This window comes from Syngnathoides biaculeatus, chromosome 5 (assembly GCF_019802595.1).
Source record: "Syngnathoides biaculeatus isolate LvHL_M chromosome 5, ASM1980259v1, whole genome shotgun sequence".
Classification (NCBI taxonomy): domain Eukaryota; kingdom Metazoa; phylum Chordata; class Actinopteri; order Syngnathiformes; family Syngnathidae; genus Syngnathoides; species Syngnathoides biaculeatus.
Window position 1 is genome coordinate 26,892,916 of NC_084644.1, and position 19,007 is coordinate 26,911,922.

The window sequence follows — 19,007 nt, forward strand, 5'->3', positions numbered from 1 at the left end:
CATATCATGTGTTTGGGATGTGGGAGGAAACCGGCTTGCCCAGAGAAAACCCAGGCAGGCAGTGGGAGAACAAGCCAACTCCACACAGGTGGGGTTTGATTGTATTGAACCTCGGTCCTTGGAACTGTGAGGCAGATGCTCTAAATAGTTGTTCACCATGCTGTCTATTCTGTCACAGTTTAAAAAAAAAAAAGGCAATTTTTTTTCAAGAAAAATAGGTGAAATGTTTTTTTTTATTATTTTAAGATTAATGTACATTGTTTCATGCTAAAGTCACAATATTCTGTCATATTTTTTTTTCCTGACACCACATAAGTAATTAGAGAAAAAACATCATTTACGAGAAAGTGCAATTTTCAAGAAAAACTCAATAGCACAAGAATATCATGTTTGAATTCAAAACAAAATGCCTTTTAGAGGGAAATCATAACGAGAAATAAGCGATGTTAAACTGATTCATAAAGGAAAGCCACGAAATTCCATCCTGTTGAGGAAATGATGTGCTGCCTCCTCCAGGCACACACTTTACATGACACATGGCCGCCCGTCCCGCTTGTGCTTTATGAGCAACTTTTTCTTGTATCTCTCATCACATCGTGCACAGCTGCACTGTGTGTTCTCCTCATCTGCTCAACGGGACGCATGGTGCGCTGCGGATGGAGGGTGTGGTGGGGGGGGCAGGAAGAGCGAGTGGGCTGCCTTGCATTTACTTTGGAAACGTCACACACATGTAACACAGCATACTTTTTCTACTCGAATATTTATGCAGCTGGTCTATACCATAAATTAAGCACAGCCGTCGTTTGTACAACCTCCCACTGCGTCTCGTTCGGCACAGCAATTTGATGTTTTGAACTTTATACAATGCGCTCCTCTTCTGTTATCTATCGACGTTTCTTTGTCTTGCGATTGGTTATTTGTTGAGAGCCTGGCAAAAGTTGTGCAACACCTTGTGAAAATGACAGTGTCAGGAGATGCTTCTGAAAATCTGAAGGAACACGAGGAAGCGTCTTGAGATCATCCATTTTACACACTAACATGTTTTAACATCTGAAATTGAGTTCAGTAACCGATAGACAGATTTGAAAATGATTCAATATATTGAGAAACAAGGTTTTCTTTTTTGTTGTTGTTTTTTATAGAGAATATGGGTACTTGACATATGACCATTTTCCTTATATTTCTTCTTGGAGTGCTATTAAAAAACTCACCAAAAAAACCTCACATCCTAAACTTCTCTGTATGTAAATATGATAAAGATAAAATAGGTAAAATGTGATGTTTCATTACGCCAAAAGTGCTCTAATGTGCAAGTGTAACAACAAAATTGTTTGTGTTGCAGAATGTGAAGTCAACCCGGACAACAACAATAAGACGGAAAATGGACACGGCAGACAAAGGTGAGGGTCTGACTCCTTCCTTGTTGCTATGGTGATGTCAGACCACAGTTAAGAGCTAATTGTATTCCCCTCGCGTTACAGCTACAGTATCTACTGTATTTTGTATGGATGCCGAAACTAAATCATTTATGCTTGAGTATAATACTTTTCCATTAAATTCATCTCAAATGCAGGTTCATTCCTATGCAAAGTTTCCAATTTGTAATATAGTTTTAATCATGTGAGAGGCCTTAATAATTTACCAACTAATGAATATTAAAAGGTGACAAAACATTTATGAATAAAATTTGTAACATTAAGTTTCTCACATAATCAGAAAAGTCATATTTTGGGAGAAAAAAGGAGAGAAAAAGCTGACTCTTAAAATAATTGCTTTTTCTGACTAAATGTTTTTGTAGAGAATGAATAACCTTTTAAAAAGTGAAAATTCAGTTTTCATTTTTTGTTTTATTTTTTAAAATAAATTTTTCAATACAACACAAAAGTTTTTTTTTCCCTGAGAATGTCATTTTTCATTTTAAGAATTGTCATTTTTCAAACAATATTTCCATTTTCAATTGAAACAATCATGTTTTTTCACACTTTTTAAATAAGTTGTGGATTTCTTTCAAATAACTTAGCATATGTTGTTTTAAAAAAAATCATATTACAGATATTTGAGCAGAATAAAGCAAGTTTTTAAACTAAAATTAACTAAAGAACATTTTCATTTTCCAATAAAAATAGAAATAGAGTTTTTGGGGAAGAATAAATCACCTTTATTAAACTGAAAAAGCCGTGAGAATTTTGGGGAAAAATTTTGTAATTTGAAAAATTTGGGAAATTAAGAAAAAAATCTAATTTGAAAATAAGTTGCATCTTGTTCAAGAATTGTTTTTATAACAATAAAGTTTTAATTTATTTTTGAAAAAAATAGCATTTTCCATTAAAAAAAAATCTTTGAGGAGAATGAATCATATCTTTTACCCTAAGCCTGTTTGTGTGAGTCACCATAATATTTTGTGTCCATCTTCCTCTCAGCCCCACGGGCCAAAGTCATCTCGGAGCCGTCGAGCTGGGCCGATGTGAGCCAAACGGTCTGTCGGCCAACGTGGACCCGGCGCACCTGGTGGAGGACATCATCATTAACGCCGCCAATGGAGCACGAGGGCGCTCTGAGGGCAGCGGGACCACTGACAACATTCTGGCCTTCGATGGAGACGATGCGTTTGTAAAGAAAGCCCCCCCGCTTAAGACACAGCACGTCGCGGGTACTTTACACCGTCAAAACAAACACGCCGCTCTGCTCTTATTGACAGAAACAGGGAAAAAGATTGATTTGAAAATGCTTTTTATCCCCAGATCACAACTTTGAAACGATTTATGATCTATTCAAATTGACAAAAAATAAATAAATTGTCCTGATTTGTGATTCCTAAAAATAAAATGTTGCTAAAGTTTAAGAGAAAAAATAATCATAAATACGACAAGAATTTTTTTTTTAATGGAAATAGTTGCATTTTGGCGGAACTGTGGTTAGGGCTTTAGCCTCACAGTTCTGACGACAGGGGTTAAAATCCCGGACCCACCTGTGTGGAGTTTGCACGTTCTCTCCCGTGCCTGCGTGGGTTTTCTCCAGGCACTCCGGTTTCCTCCCACGTCCCAAAACCAGGCAACATTAATTGGACACTCAAAATTGGTGCTATGTGTGATTGTGTGTGTGGCTGTTGTCTGTCTCTGTCTCCCCTACAATTGACTGGCAACCAGTTTAGGGTGGACCTTTCCTCCTGCCTGATGATAGCTGGGGTAGGCTCCAGCACTCCCGCAGCCCTCGTGAGGATAAGTGGCTAAGAAAATGGATGGAGGGATTATGAGAATAAAGTGTGTATCTTAATTCGTCTTGACAGTGAACAAAAGTACAGCAGAATAGACTTGCACACTTTGTTATGCAGAAACAAAAAAAAAGACGATGAAAGCCTTTCGAGTTTGTTTTGCAACTAAGTGAATCTGACAAGTGTCTCAAAGAGGAGCACAAGACCTCTTTTTACTTAATGCTGATGGATGGTGACAGCTTTTTGTTTTTTTTTTCTTTTTTAATCTACTCGTGCCAAATTCCTGAGTGGAATTCCTCGGATGGCAAAAGTGATGAAGAGAAGAGTCGATCCGCAAGGAGCTTAGAAACCCGACTCTGGAGTAATTAAGCACCACGTCAGCCTCCCGTTCCACCATTGCACGTTTCGCTATCTTTCACCGCCATCTGTCCGCGCCCCCAAATCTTATTGCAACATCCATCTAATTTTGCTCGTCCCCTTGTCCAATAAAACGTTCCCTCGTCTCGTTTTGACTCACGACAGACACATAAGACCACAGTTTGGACCTGAGGGCTATTTCCAGTGATGCTGCTGAGCTGATACAAATATGAGCGTTAGCATTTTCTAAATTGTAACTTAAAGAATGATAATTAAAATTGAACACAATATTTGCATGTACAATTAAGTCTGTCCAGTTATATAAATGTCTCATTGTCGCATTTTTCAATTAAAAAAAAAAAAATTCCAGAATTAATTTAGTTTTCTTTCTTTTTTTTCTTTTTTGTTAAAGTTGAAACCAAGTTATATTTTGTTCAGGAAAAACTTAGTTTAGAAAATAATCATTTAAAAAAAAATAATATATACATATATATATATATATATATATATATATATATATATATATATTATAATAGTACAGAAATATGCTTTTAGAAGAATATTTATTTTCTCAAAAAAAGCTCATGTTGTATTTTGTTTTTGTATAGTTGTTTTGATCAGGGGGGCGTTCTTCCCAATCACGCCCTTCAAGACCTGATATTAACATTACAGTACAACCAGTTCCAGTTTGATCCACATTGCTGGCACTACATCAGACTCGTTTCCAGTGAGGGTTGACTACCCTTTATCATTGATTCTGTTCATCAATTTTATGGACAGAATTTCTAGGCGCAGCCGAGCCGTAGAGGGGGTCCAGTTTTGTGACCTCAGTATTGCATCTCTGCTTTTTAGAGATGACGTGGTTCTGTTGGCTTCATCAAGTTGTGATCTCCAACACTCATTGGAGTGGTTCGCAGCTGAGTTTGAAGCGGCTGGGATGAGAATTAGCAACTCCAAATCTGAGACCATGGTCCCAGGTTGGGGATGAGATCCTCCCCCAAGTGGAGGAGGAGTTCAAGAATCTTGGGGTTTTGTTCACAAGTGAGGGAAGAATGGAGCAGGAGATCGACAGGCAGATCGGTGCAACATCCGCAGCGATGGGGACTTTGTATCGGTCCGTTGTAGTAAAGAGGGTGCTAAGTCGAAAGGTGAAGCTCTCAATTTACCAGTCGATCTTCCTTCCTACCCTCACCTATAGTTACAAGATGTGAGTCGTGACCAAAAGAACAAAATCCCGGATACAAGCAGCCGGAATGATTTTCCTCTGCAGAGGTTCTGGGTTCTCCCTTAGTGATAAGGTGAAAAGCTCGGTCATCCGGGAGGGGCTCAGTGTCAAGCTGCTGTTCCTCCGCATTGAGAGGCACCAGATAAAGTAATCAGGTGTTCCGGGCACGTCCCATCGGAAGGAGACCCCAGGGATGACCCAGGACATGCTGGAGAGACTCTCTCTCTTGGGGTGGCTTGGGAACACCCCCTGGAAGAGCTGGATGGAGTGGCTGGGGAAAGGGAAGTTTGCGTGGCCCTGCTAAAGCTCCCTCGTGACCTAACCTTGGATAAGCGGTAGAAGATGGAATGGGTGGATGGATTTAAAAAAAAAATAAATCAAATTCGCTTGTCATACTTTTTTGAAGAAAAATCTAAAAAACATCACGTTTTTCCTATTATGTTGTATTTTTCAGGAAAATTGTTGTAATGTAAAAAAGGTTCTTAAAAAAATAATAGTATAAAAAATTATATCATATCATTTTTCCCAAGTCTTTTTCAAAATAAAGTAGTAGTAGAAAGTAGTAAAGTAGTAAAAAAAAATTCTAGATTTTAATATATATAGTTTTTTTTTTTTTGGCAGGGGGTGCTTTTAGACTAACTATTTTCCCATGTTTCCCTTTGTTCTTCCAGAGGTGCTGTGACAAGGTGGGGATCCTGCTCTTGGTGAGGCCGTGCCCTGCCAAGTCTGCAGCTGCTTTTCCACAACCTGTAGGAAAAAAAGCTGTTATTTGTCCACCATTGGAGGTAGTAGGACAAGTGGGTACGACACCCGAAAAAGGATGTGAAGAACCCGCGCACCTCTTTCCCAGATAGCATCACAACACAAACTCACATTGTTAACTCTTATTTAACTGGAGAGAAATCTTATTGTTTTTGTGACTGTGTAAATAAATGCGGGAAGCAACTTTGTTAGGTAAACATGCCGACTGTTCTTATGATGGATTAGAAGCAGTAATAATAATAATAACACACAGCTTCAATACAATGGAAGTCACACATCTCTCAAGGGCCAAGTAGTATTCATAGAGATTTATACTTCTATTTAAAAACAAAAATGTTTTTTTGTTTTAAACAATTACAAATGTGCATGATCCAAGTGTTTGCTCATCTGCTTTGGGACTGTGTGTGTTCATACACGCTATAAATATATTGACGTGCTCTGTAAGTCTTATGAAAGACAAAGCTGTCCAGTCTGTTCTTTCTTTCCCCATTAAGAGTACAATTACAAGTACAAAAAAGTTAAAAATGCCCTCCCCTAAAGAGGCCTGTTCACGAACAGAGAACTGTAAGGTGTTTGCATAGCGATACTGTCACCTAGTGGCATTTTGGAGTGTCTTTTGTAGCATATAATAGTGAATTTATGTATCACGCTCGTCTTGGATCATCAATTATACCCTTATGCATTAGCATCACATAACCCCACCCCCCAAAAAAGCCTTCTGTTTTACTTTGCAAAAGTATATTTTCTGTCCCCATTTTTGTGACTACAAAAGTCAATGACTTTATTCATCCATCCATTTTCTGTACCACTTATCCTCGCTAGGGTGGGGGGATGCTGGAGCCTATCCCAGCTACCTTTGGGGCAGAGGTGGGATACAGCCTAAAGTGGTCACCAGCCAATCTCAGGGCATATGTAAACAAACAACCATTCACACTCACATTCACACCTATGGGCAATTTAGTCTTCAACCAGCCATGCTGGAGGAATACCCAGAAAAAAACGGGGTGACCATACAAACTCCTCAATGAATTTAAGATAGAGCAATTAAAATGAAGAAGAAAATGCACTGAAGCGTCATTGGTGGCCTCACAATCCTCCACAATCGGAATGGTATCGTCCATCTCTTCCTTATCCTCCATGAACCAGGAAGCAGTCTGCCATCATATTTTAAAACAGCTGGGCCTTGGCCTGTAGTTTATAAATACTGTATTGTCTTTGAAACAGTCACATTGCGTGCTGCCTTTTTGACTTTTTGCACTGTCCTGTTGAAAGCTTTACAGCAAAAGTACAGTAGTCGCTGCAGCGGCCATAAGTCATTCAAGATAACTGTGAAGGGGAAGCGTTTCCAGGCCTCCACACAGCTGACTTGCATTACAGATTGCATTAGTGCATTTATTACAGACATACATTATTATATTACATTTATTGTGTCCCTGCCAATGAGGGACAAGATGTGCTCGAATGATCTGGCTGATGCACTTTTCGAGGGAGGGGGGTGGATTAGATGGAGGCTCTATTTTTAGGCAAGTGTTAGTGAGGCGGTACAAAAGTTGTAGTAGTGCCGAGGTTTCCCAATGCGTTCATATTGTGGAGGATAAAGGCCAAAACAATATCCTTCCAGCCATTTTCTGAGTTGCTTATCCTCAAAAGAGTTGCAGGGAGGGCTGGAGCCTATCTCAAATGTCAACAGGCAGGAAGCGGGGTACACCCTAAACTGGTTGCCAGCCAGTCGCAGGGCACATGGAGAAAAACAACAGTTGGACTCACAATCAGACCTCAGGGCAATTTAGAGTGTCCAATTAATGTTGCATATTTTGAGCATGCGGGAAGAAACCGGAGTGCCCAAAGATAACCCACTAAGGCACGGGGAGAACATGCAATATCCACACGGACGGGGCTGGGATTTGAACCCTGGACCTCAGACCTCTGAGGCTAACGTCTAACCAGTTTTGTCACCAGTGAGCGGTGGATGTTGTTAAAACCTGGTAGACTCAAGGCAGGGCTAAAAAACAAGACTACTAAACATTGTGCTGGTGGTCAATAATAATTGATGGCAAGGAAAAGGAACCCAAAATAAAGCAGTGTTGGGAAAACAACAGAAATGCTAATATTAGCACTAGCGCTGATGGGCTACAGTACACAAATAAGTGGTTGGTCTTTGTAACATTCAATGTGTATATACCTGCCTTGAGGAGGTGGGCTTCGACTGGTGAGTGATCTGCTAATGAATGAATGAGGGCGTCCACAGGCCTGGCCCTTGACCTTATGACTGAACACGATTAATAGAATGGATCTTGGAAAAGGTTGTATAGAGAAGATAGCACGACTGACTCCAAGGCAAGTCAGACTGGCAATAAAACATCTGGGTTGTGGAAGCCATTTTCTGACAGGTATGTAGAAAATGTTTGGTTGGATTCTCTTGAGCCAAACATAATAGCTAGCCTGCTAGTTACTCTCACTTCTATAGATAACTATCTATTTCAGAGTAAACCCTCAATGATCATGTTGAATGTGTCTTTCCACCAGGTCTTTTTTTAATCAACTTACCATAGCTTCTCTCAGCAGTTTACCTCACATAGCATCTTGTTTTTGACTGAATTCAAAGCACAGCGGAAGCCATTTTCTCTATTGCTCTGCCTTGGTTAAATGACATTGAAGGGTTTTTATACTCCGAGGATGCTACACCCTACGTACACAATTGCAGTTTAACCTCTGTCATTCATTTTCAAATTATCAGTGCTTGAAATTAAAGTCTTGGTAGGCTACTAATGTTAGCATAGTGCTACTAACACACTGCAAGATGTGTGAGAAAAAAAAACATCAAAAGGAGAAAAGGCACAAAATAATTGAAGCTCATGAAAGTTTATTCTGATTTCACAGTTTCAACCTTAACCTTAATCATGAAAAAAAACTTCAATATTATCATGGACGCTAGTGCGAAAACAACAAATGTAAGGTGCTTGGGCTATTGAAGATTGGAATCAGAAGTTACCAATCTCTCTGATTTGAATGCGATGCTCCAAATTGAAATTACATCCACAATTATTTTAAGGTGAACTTGTTCCTTATGCCTTGTTTTTACTGCCAACTGTGACGTTGGACTTTGCACTGGACCAAAATGACTCACTTCTTTCTTTATGTTACCCCTACATGGTGGCAGTCACCGAAGTTTTAACAAGAGGAGCTCGATAAGAAAAGATATGATGACGGCAAGCACACAGTCTCTGTTCAGTGTATATGCCCGGACCCCCTCACACCCCCACGTTGACCTGTGCGTATCTGCTCAGCAACAGGCAAAAGTCTCTCCTCTCGGATGACAGCACGTTAATGAAAAGCCACAGCAGATGGACTATTTCCATTGAAAAGTGGACCCCATGCAAGGAAGGGGTGGTGGTGGTGAGATTATACTTCAAACCCGGTGAGGGTGTTCGCAGCTGGCTCCAAGGGGTATTGTCGCAACTTGAGTGCTCTTTGATGACTCCCTGGAGCGTTCAGTGGAACCTGATGCGTGTTTCGGGAGTCTAAATTGGGCTACTGGAATAAAAGCATGCTCATGAGATGTGGCAGCAGATTTATTTGGATTAGCCGTCATTTGTTTTACGAATGATGGCTGTTGGGCTTCCCTTTGTCATGTGCTATTAAAAAAACCAAGGTCAGGCTAAGGTAATGCCGCTAGCAATCGTGGATTTTATCGCAGTCCACATGCCACCAGCTAATACTGTAATCCACCTCAGTCTGAGCAAGGCATGTGTAGATTAAGGGTTGGTAAGAGTTTGAGGGTTAATGGTAGGAGGGTGGGGGCGGCGGTGGTGGCGGTGCGGGGGAGTTATGGAAAAACTAAAAATTATCCCTTGAAAGTAAAAATTAAAAAAACAACAACAACAAAGTTAGGCCCAAGATAAATATGAAAATACAAATTAAGGGTTAATGTTGGAATTGGGAAAAATTATGCCCAAGAATATCTATTTCATTATTCATCAATATTTAAAACAACCAGATAATTCTGACTTGAAGTCCACTATCTTGATGCTAAGAAGTGAGAATCAATGAAGACAAAGGGTGAAGCAACACATGTAGACAGATAATACAGCAATTCTCACATGCTCATTACGCTACCCTGTACAAAAATAATTTTATTGAGTCACCTACAGTTCTGTTCTTCGTTTGCGTCTGCCTAGGTGGTTTACACTGCCGCCATTTTGTCAAGGGAAGCACACAAGGAGTGTCACAATTAAATGAAGCACAGCATCAAATCATGATGTGCAAAGTGATTACCATTCATTGAATTCCTTTTTTTTTAAAAAAAAAATCATTGTTAGTATGCTCTTTCTTGCCCAATTTTGTAAAGTGCTTATTTTCCTAACTAACAACGTTTTTTTCCCTGGGGTGGCTGGAATGGATTGATGGCATGTCCATGCATTTCAATCAGGAAAGATGATTTGCGATGCAAGAGTGGTCACAGAATCAATTTAACTCATCTCAAGGCACCACTGTAGTTTCTATAGAACAGCTCTTGTTGGCATTCTCTGTTGCGTTTTCCTTCTGCCGTGTTTGTGCTTTTTGTGAGGTCGGTGGGAATGCAATTACTTACTCAGATATGTTATCATAAAACAAAGTTTGAGGGATGCCAATGAATCCCAAGGGAGCTACCCAGAAATGAACAACTTCTGCACATTTGGAGGAAATCTACATTCCCATTGGTTGACTTGCGACGCTGCAACGAGCTAATCAGCAGCATGAGCAGCTGCAATTTTGCCCGTCTGGCATTGGTGGTTATTTTTAGCTCAAGAGAGAAGAATGCGGCACGAATCTGAGCTTCACACCAAAACCAAACTGGCAGTTCAGGCCTTTGGACCCGCTCCACTCCAGGACAGGAAACCGGATCTCTCGTGGTAACATGAGTTGTATGAAACTGAGAGAGCGCTGCAGATGTTTTTTTTTTTTCCATTCTTGGACTGAGTCAACTTTTTCTTGTGCATCTGTCACCACAAGAAGATTCGATGACTTGGCTCTTTTCCGTTAGAATTGTGACTTTGAAGCCATTTGTTTACAAGAACGACAACAGAGATACATTTGCAAACCATAAATGGCCCTTAAGTCTTTACTGACAGTCCAAGTAGAGACTTTCCGCTTTCTTTCCTTTTTTAGATGACTTTCATTTGGGGCAGCGTGGTGATTTAGTGTTTAGCACATCTGCTTTAGAGTTCCGAGGTTGTGGGTTTAAAGTTGGGCTCCGGCCTTCTTATGTGGACTTTGCATGTTCTTACTTGCAGCCACGTTTGCTCAATGACTCATCATAAGACACAAAACTCTAATAATGTATCAAGGTCTGAGAAAGTATTACAAGAAGAAATGTAGAAATGTCTATCGTGAGGAGAACCACGTAAGAAGTCTGAAGAAGCCATGCCTGAAAAAGCAAAGGAAGTCAGCCATTTTGCCCTGAAGGGGCCATTTTAGAGATTAGTTTGTTATTTTCACTGTAAGAATATCACAACCTATGCTTTGTAAATAACGGCTCACAAATTATTTGATTGAGAACTAAATGCAGAAAAGTGTATTTTAATCACATGCCATAAGAGGACTCTTGCTAACTTTCACCAACAACCCTGGTTAAAATTTAGCTCCTCCCCAACATACAACGCTTGTCTCATAGTTGAGGTATATCACTTATTTAGAATTCCTTCACAAAAAAAATTATCTTGCCTTTGCGCCGTCTTGCGTCGTTTGAATCAATTGAATTGGTGCAGGCCCTTTTCACAGCCCTAGTTTGATTTACAATAAACCAACTAACAGTTCTTCTTCTTCTTTTCCTTTCGGCTTGTCCCATAAGGGGTCGCCTCAGCATGTCATCTTTATCCATCTCAGCCCATCTCGTGCATCTTCTTCTCTAACACCCACTGTCCTCATGTCTTCCCTCACAACATCCATCAACATTTTCTTTGGTCTTCCTCTCGCTCTTTTGCCTGGCAGCTCCATCCTCAGCACCCTTCTACCAACATACTCACTCTCTCACCTCTGAACATGTCCAAACCATCAAAATCTGCTTTCTCTAACCTTGTCTCCAAAACATCCAACTTTGGCTGTCCCCCTAATGAGCTCATTTCTAATCTTATCCAACCTGTTCACACCAAGCGAGAACCTCAGCATGTTCATTTCTGCTACCTCCAGTTCTGCATCCTGTTGTTTCTTCAGTGCCACGATTTCTAATCCGTACATCATGGCCGGCCTCACCACTGTTTTGTAAACTTTGCCCTTCATCCTAGCAGAGACTCTTCTGTCACATAACACACCAGACACCTTCCGCCAGCAATTTCAACCCGCTTGGACCCGTTCCTTCACTTCCTTACCACACTTACCATTGCTCTGGATTGTTGACCCCAAGTATTTGAAGTCGTCCAGCTTCGCTATCTCTTCTCCCTGTAGCCTCACACTTCCCCCTCCACCCATCTCACACACATACACACACACACACACACACACACACATTCTGTTTTACTTCAGATAATCTTCATTCCTCTCCTTTCCAGTGAATGCCTCCATCTTTCTAATTGTTCCTCCACCTGCTCCCTGCTTTCACTGCATATCACAATATCATCTGCGAACATCATAGTCCAAGGGGATTCTAGTCTCCCCTCATCATTCAGCCCATCCATTACCACAGTAAACAGGAAGGGGCTCAGAGCTGATTCCTGATGCAATCTCTCCTCCACCTTAAATTCTTCTGTCACACCTAAGGCACACATCACCATTGTTCTGCTGCCCTCATACATGTCCTGTACTATTCTAACATATTTCTCCGCCCCACCAGACTTGCGCATGCAGTACCACAGTTCCTCTCTTGGTACTCTGTCATAGGCTTTCTCTAGGTCTACAAAGGCACAATGTAGCTCCTTCTGACCTTCTCTGTACTTTTCCACGGGCATCCTCAGGGCAAATAATGCATCTTTGGTACTTTTTCTAGGTATAAAACCAGATTGTTGCTCACAGATACTGACTTCTGTCCTGAGTTTAGCGTCTACTAGTCTTTTCCAAAACTTCATTGTGTGGCTCATCATCCTTACTATACTACTGCCACCAGTCTACACATTTCCATCTCTATCCTTAAACACCCTTACCTGGTGAACATCCTTCCCATCTTGATCCCTCTGTCTGGCCAACCTGTAGACATCCTTTTCTCCTTCTTTCGTATCCAACGTGGTGTACATGTCATATGCCTCTTGTTTAGCCTTTGCCACCTCTTGTATGACACACTGATATATGCAGCAGGAACGTGTGCACTGGTATCACTGCTCTTATCTGTGACTGTGTTTCCATCAAAAGCAGAGGATATACAATTGGCCGCATCCATCTTTGGACCTCCCCTTGGGTTCTCCCGAAGGCAAAGGTCCTCTTGGAAAGATGGAGATCTGACATATATTGCTGCAAATGGCATCCCAACGGCATACCAGATGAGTATAAGTTGGTTAACGAGATTGCTGCAGGATGGGAATCCATCTTGTTATGGATAACCCCGAATAAAAATGTTGACAGAATCAACTGCATACATTACAATGTACAGAAACTAGGTAATTATACGAAAGCAGGCTTTATTGCCATAAGGGAACAACCAGCTGCAACCTCACTCATGACGTTCCAGCACCGCATAGCGGTCGACATGCTCCTGGCCGAGAAGGGTGGTGCCTGCGCAATGTTCGGTGACCAGTGTTGTTTATTCCAAATATCACAGCACCTGATGGGTCATGCACAAGAGCCATTCAAGGCCTCCGCACCCTGAACTACAAGATGAAGGAGCACTCTGGTGTAAATACATCAGCCAGGTCCGAGTGGTGAAAGAAAAAAACTTCGGCAAATCTAAAAATTTGGTGTTCTCTGTCCTAGTTTCTATAGCTGTTTGCAGCTATTCTTGCATTGTGTGGATGTTGTTGTATTCCCTGCATAAAGACGTCACTTAACCAACTTATAACCACTGCTATTGCCCCGACAAATTCAAAATTGGCACAAATATATCCATTATTGGCACAACAGAGTAATGACAATGATATTCTTGACCACGATGATGACGTTATGACTTCTCTTCCAGACCTGTTCTCTGATCCAGAAGATTACAAGTAATTAGTGCTATATTTTCCTCCGAGTGTAAGCCGAAAGGGTGATCTATTAGCTCATTTAAGGATTTGAGCAAATGTAGGATAAACAGGAGGATAATGTAGAAATAATTGTAAATAGTATTAAGTAACTGCTTCTGACTGCAATGAAGAAATGCTTTGCTCTGCTCCAATTCAGTTACTGTTTCTGACTCCAATGAAGAAATGCTTTGCTCTGCTCGAATTCAGTTACTGTTTCTGCCTGCAATGAAGAAATGCTTTGCTCTGCTCCAATTCAGTTACTGTTTCTGCCTGCAATGAAGAAATGCTTTGCTCTGCTCCAATTCAGTTACTGTCTCTGCCTGCAATGAATAAATGCTTTGCTCTGCTCCAAATCAGTTACTGTTTCTGCCTGCAATGAAGAAATGCTTTGCTCTGCTCCAATTCAGTTACTGTCTCTGCCTGCAATGAAGAATTATTTGCTCTGCTCTAGAAAACGTGGTAGCAAATGTAGGATAAACAGGAGGGAAATGTAGGAATAATTTTGATCATAATTATCATACATTTGCTTCCAATAAAGAAACACTTTGCTCTGCCCTAGATAACGTGGCAGCCTCTTACCAGGAGATAGCAAGAACAAAAACATCTAATCATCAGAACTGTTAGAACTGCTGTCTGTTAAATGATGAAATGATGACCACACATTTATTCAGCAATCTTCCACACATGCACACGCACATGAACAAACATTTACACCTTGTTTCAAACTGTTTTGCTTGTCGTCTCCTTTTTGTAACATCCATGTAAATAAGGGGCGTCTCAAAACTAAATAAATAGAGGTGCCGAGGAGAGGATAATCAGAGAGTGGAGTGGTGAATTGTACGAGACAGTTCCTCTCCTCTCTCCTCGTGAGACTTGAACTGGTGTCTTTGCTTCCTTTTTTGTCCTGTTTAATAAATGTCTGATTGGTGAACCTGACACTGACACAACCCTCTGCATTTATCCGGGCTTGGGACCGCCCCACAGATTGCACTGGCTTGTGCCCCCATTGGGCTGCATTACTAACAGTCACTGAGTGAAATTCCTAAAAAAAAATACATTTTAGTAAACAGTTGTAACGAAAATAATGGGTACCTTTATTCAACAATAATTATTGCATAACTCTTGCAAATGGACAGTAAACACTGAGTGGGCCTTCCATGACACATAACAATAACAACAGCCACTTTGTGACCATGGGGAGGTTCAAGATAATCTGTTTGAGACAAAGATGGCCTCGGGGGTCAAAAGTAGCAGCACGACCCCGTGTTGTCAACGCGGTGACGCTGAAAGCATTCCGCTGCACTGGTAAGTCAAAGAGCAACCAAATGTAGCAGAGGGAATGTTTCAGCCACAAAGCGAGAGCGAAAGAAACTCATTGATTTACATGAAGGCCCAGGTGAAAATGTTGGCGTGAACACCTGCAGATGGGCAAATGAGCACCTATGACGTCGTCTTGGGTCTCGCTTGGCTTGTTTGGTTCGTAAAAAATAAATACACATGTTCACACAAATTACAAAAGCAAGTTATGGTGATGATGAAGTGTTAAAGGTTTTCCCCACGGGGACATCGCACACAGCTGCCTCTCACTTCAACATGCGGAAAGTACCCTTGGGAGACTCTTTTCCACTTTCTGGTTTTGTCACGCTCAGAACTGAGAGGACCGCCTAGCTTTTTTTATTCTTTTTTGCTTGAATGCTGACTGGGCCCTTTTTAAAACTCTGATCTGCACTTCAGTCAAAAAAACTGGAGGCGGCTCGCTGACAGCGTCTGGATGCATTCTTCAAGAAAGAACTTTAGAAAAAGAACTATGAATGAATGGACTGCATGTATATAATGTACAGGGTGCACCAAAAGGAGGTATATACGTTTTTTTATATTATCAACTTATATAAGGATGTACTGTAAGGAAGGAAGGAAGGAAGGAAAGAGGTATAAATAGAACTAGAAGAAAAGGTTGGTAGGACGATGAAGGAAGGAGGCAGGAAACAAGGAAGTATGGGTGCTCTTAATTTTCCTTCCTTTTTAGGAAGAAAGGAACCCTCACTACCCAGCCTACCTCAAGCAACAAATTGTCACCCTGGCTAGAAACCTGATTTTGAAATCTTTGAAGTCGATCCATTTTGAAACCCTATTATAAAGTTATGGATTAAACTGCGTTTGATAAACAGAAGTTTAACAAAAGGGTGCAATAAAGCCCGCTTGATGTCATGTACAGTGCTGTGAAAAAGTACTGGCCTTCTTTTCCAAGACTTTTGGGAGAATATTATCTGGTGTGATGAGGTGGAAGTTCAGCTTTTTGGAAAGTTTGTGGCTCATTACATCTGTCATAATTGTAGCACAGTATCCCAGAAAATAAACACTAGTAAATCATGGTTGTGGTAGTGTGATGGTGTTGGGGTGCTTAACTCCTTCAGGACCTGGACAACTTCCTGTGACTGATGGAGCTGTGCATTCAGGTCTTTAACAGAATACCCTGAAGGAGAATGTTCAGCGGCAGGACAATGATCCAAAACACACCAAAAATACAATTCTTATAAAACAAAGAAAACAATAAAGGTTTCCCCAGCGAAGGCTGCGCTTCGGGCTCGCGGATGCCGGCGGCTCTGAAAAACGCTGCTACAATGCCGCACTCAGCTGCATACGACGACAACGCAGTAAAGCGCCCCGTTCCTCGCGTACTGCGGCGGCTGTGTACAACCCCCTAAGGCAGCACGGCTCGGCTCCGTGACAAGCCACCTCGGCGCCGAAAATGGGCCAGATCGACCGGCTGCGATGAGCTGCGATGGCTCACCTCTGCCGTGGAAGTGGATCGGACGAGGAGGCCGTTTGGCTGTGATTGCATATCATCTGAATGTGGCTCGAAACAATACGGTAATATTGACCCGATGGCTTGAAACAATAGTGTAATATTGCCCTGGTAACTTCACTCGGTTGTGTGGTGTTCTCCTTTTCGAAAAGATGTTCCCATGTCAGAAGGGACATGTTCATCTCCCATAGTAGGGTGCACCGCGTGTTTTCATGTGAATGTCCGGGTGAAGTCACAGACAGAGGATGCAGCCAATATGGCGACCACTTGGATGTTGTAGAATGACACTTCTGCAACTTTGTGCATGGATGACGCTCTCTCCGCTCACATTAATTTTTTCGTATAGACATTGAAATGATTAATGTTCTATGTATTTTTCATTACAATATCTATTTTAGAATGTTTATAGGGATGACACTTGACCTTTAAACATTAAAAGGGGGAAACAGCAAAAATAAAATACCGGTAATTATATTCTATAAAAAAGTATTTCTTGCGAGCCTTGAGAAAATCTGTCAAAAGTTAAAAATCCGTGCAGATATACCGGAAAAACAGGCCATTTACCAGCATCCTAGAAGAGATCGTGTTCGACTTTGAAGGTTCTGCTGTCGTCCAATTGGCTCCAGATGCGATGTGCATTAAATTCACCCTGGGGCGATCATCACTGTGTCTACTCACAGCCTGTCTACATGAAGCTAACAAAAAAAGGAAGAAAACAAAACCTGAAGGAAATTTTACTTGGAACAACACCAAACGACAACACTCATCCCATCTGTATGTTGTGAATATTAGAAGGCAGACGGATAAAATCAAAATACACAATCTGGTTTTCACTCAGCAATGTGAAATTTGGTAGGCATGTGTATGATGAGGAGAAGACACAGGTGAAAACTGCATCCCAAAGCGATCACCCCCCCCCCACGCTGCTCCCAACCATCTTCCATTTCTGTAAACTCCCATTGCGTCCTCTGTCTAGCCTCCCTCACGAACCTTGAAGATTTATTAATTATAACCAGATTGCCACACAAGACATACTGCAGGTTCTGAATGTTATCCATTTTCTTAAGGGTCCAACGTCCATGCCAGATAACAACGCTGAAATTAAGTTTGAAATTGTCCTCCCTGCGTCCCCTTCCCTTGATTAAAAGTGTCCTTTGTTTAAAAGAACTCAACTCAAATCTCAAAGAGACTAAGCATCATTTAGCTTAGTAGGATGAAGGCCGAAGCGCATTTCTACTTCCACTGATTCTAATGTCAAAATAGTCAGCTAATTCGGAAACTGTTTTTCACAGAATTCCCATGCACTGTTCCCAAGACTCAAAATACCCCCCACAAGGAAAAAATAAAAGCATCATGCGAGTTAACCAAGCATTTTCCATGAGAACGTTCCCAAATGAAGTCCTCATTTAATACATTTGCACTGATTAAAATCATTCCAATTTCAGACCCACCCCCCCCAAAAAAAAACTTTTTGAAGAATTCTAAAAATTCCACTTGTACCTTTCCCAAGTTAGAAAATATACATTTTTACAGTCACAATTTCTGAACAGATTTAAACCATTCTGATTTTTTTGACATTCCATACAGCACAAGTTTTAGTAGGATTCCTCAGTTTGAGAATATTCCCCAATTATTAGTGAAATGTACCAAATTTAGCTCTTTTAATAATACACATTTTTAAAGTCATTCAGTCTATATTTACTGTACATTTAAATTTATCCTACAGCATTTAGTTTACATTTTACAATCTATTTTTTCTTATTTAAAAAATGTATTCAGTTTAATACAAATAAAATTCTAGAAAATCTGTTTCAAAATATTAAAGGAATCTGACATTGTATATTTTGACTTTGAACCTGACAAAACACGTCTTTGGAAAAAAAAAATGACACAACTCACTCTGCTTGTGTGTAGTCTCATAAATCTGTTTTAATTTCATTCCCAAGGCCTTGAATTCATTGCAACTGGACTGTTTTCAGTGTCTTAGAAGATGGTTTGCCTTTCATCCAATTATGTAATATTTGTTTGTTCAAATTTTAGATTTTTTAGGCGTTCTTGTAATATTACCTTTTTTTTTTTTTACAAAAAATATACAGTATACTGCATGCACTTTTCTCTCACTTTTCTCTCATTTAAAAAAAAAAATACAAATGTCTTTTTCTTTGAAATCCGATAAAAGTTTGAGATTTTTTTTCTCCCTGTCATGATCCTGATGATGGTCTAGACTGTTCCCATAGTTTTGGTCAATTGAAAAGTGGGTGGCTTTGGTGTTCTTTAACAGATCTAAAATGTAATTATCATAAAATGAAGGCTGGAATTCTGAATTTCTGTCTCATCCTCATTTTTTGATCTGAAACCCAAATGTCAACAACAAAAGAAGGAATTAATCTTGCTGTTCCAATTCTTTTGAAAGAAACTACAGTATATAATATTCCGCGTTTAATGTTGAAAAGTACAATAATTTAAAAAAACATAACTTTCCCATACATTTTTAATTTTGACCTAAATTTTGTTTTGGAC

At 40.5% G+C, this 19,007-nt stretch overlaps 1 protein-coding gene and 1 long non-coding RNA gene across 7 annotated transcripts in view; one reads left to right on the forward strand and one right to left on the reverse strand.

Moving 5' to 3' along the window:
- Window positions 1-5,986, forward strand: part of map7d1a (MAP7 domain containing 1a) — a 77,851-nt gene extending 71,865 nt beyond the window's left edge. For all 5 annotated transcript variants that reach the window (XM_061820954.1, XM_061820951.1, XM_061820949.1 and 2 more), the window contains 3 exons: window positions 1,343-1,400; window positions 2,421-2,650; window positions 5,465-5,986. In XM_061820954.1, coding sequence (XP_061676938.1) covers window positions 1,343-1,400; window positions 2,421-2,650; window positions 5,465-5,475 — 299 coding nt within the window. In that variant the 3' untranslated portion in view covers window positions 5,476-5,986. The remainder of the gene's footprint in view (window positions 1-1,342; window positions 1,401-2,420; window positions 2,651-5,464) is intronic.
- LOC133501297 (uncharacterized) lies at window positions 307-18,466 on the reverse strand. 2 transcript variants are annotated; one of them, XR_009795151.1, is made up of 5 exons: window positions 18,387-18,466; window positions 17,052-17,182; window positions 5,434-5,540; window positions 2,391-2,505; window positions 307-988 (listed from the first exon to the last, which is right to left on the reverse strand). It is a non-coding gene; the product is annotated as an uncharacterized LOC133501297 (long non-coding RNA). The 2 variants fall into 2 exon arrangements; XR_009795150.1 differs by lacking the exon at window positions 307-988 and having other exon boundaries at window positions 2,366-2,505.
- Window positions 18,467-19,007: the final 541 nt, after the last annotated feature.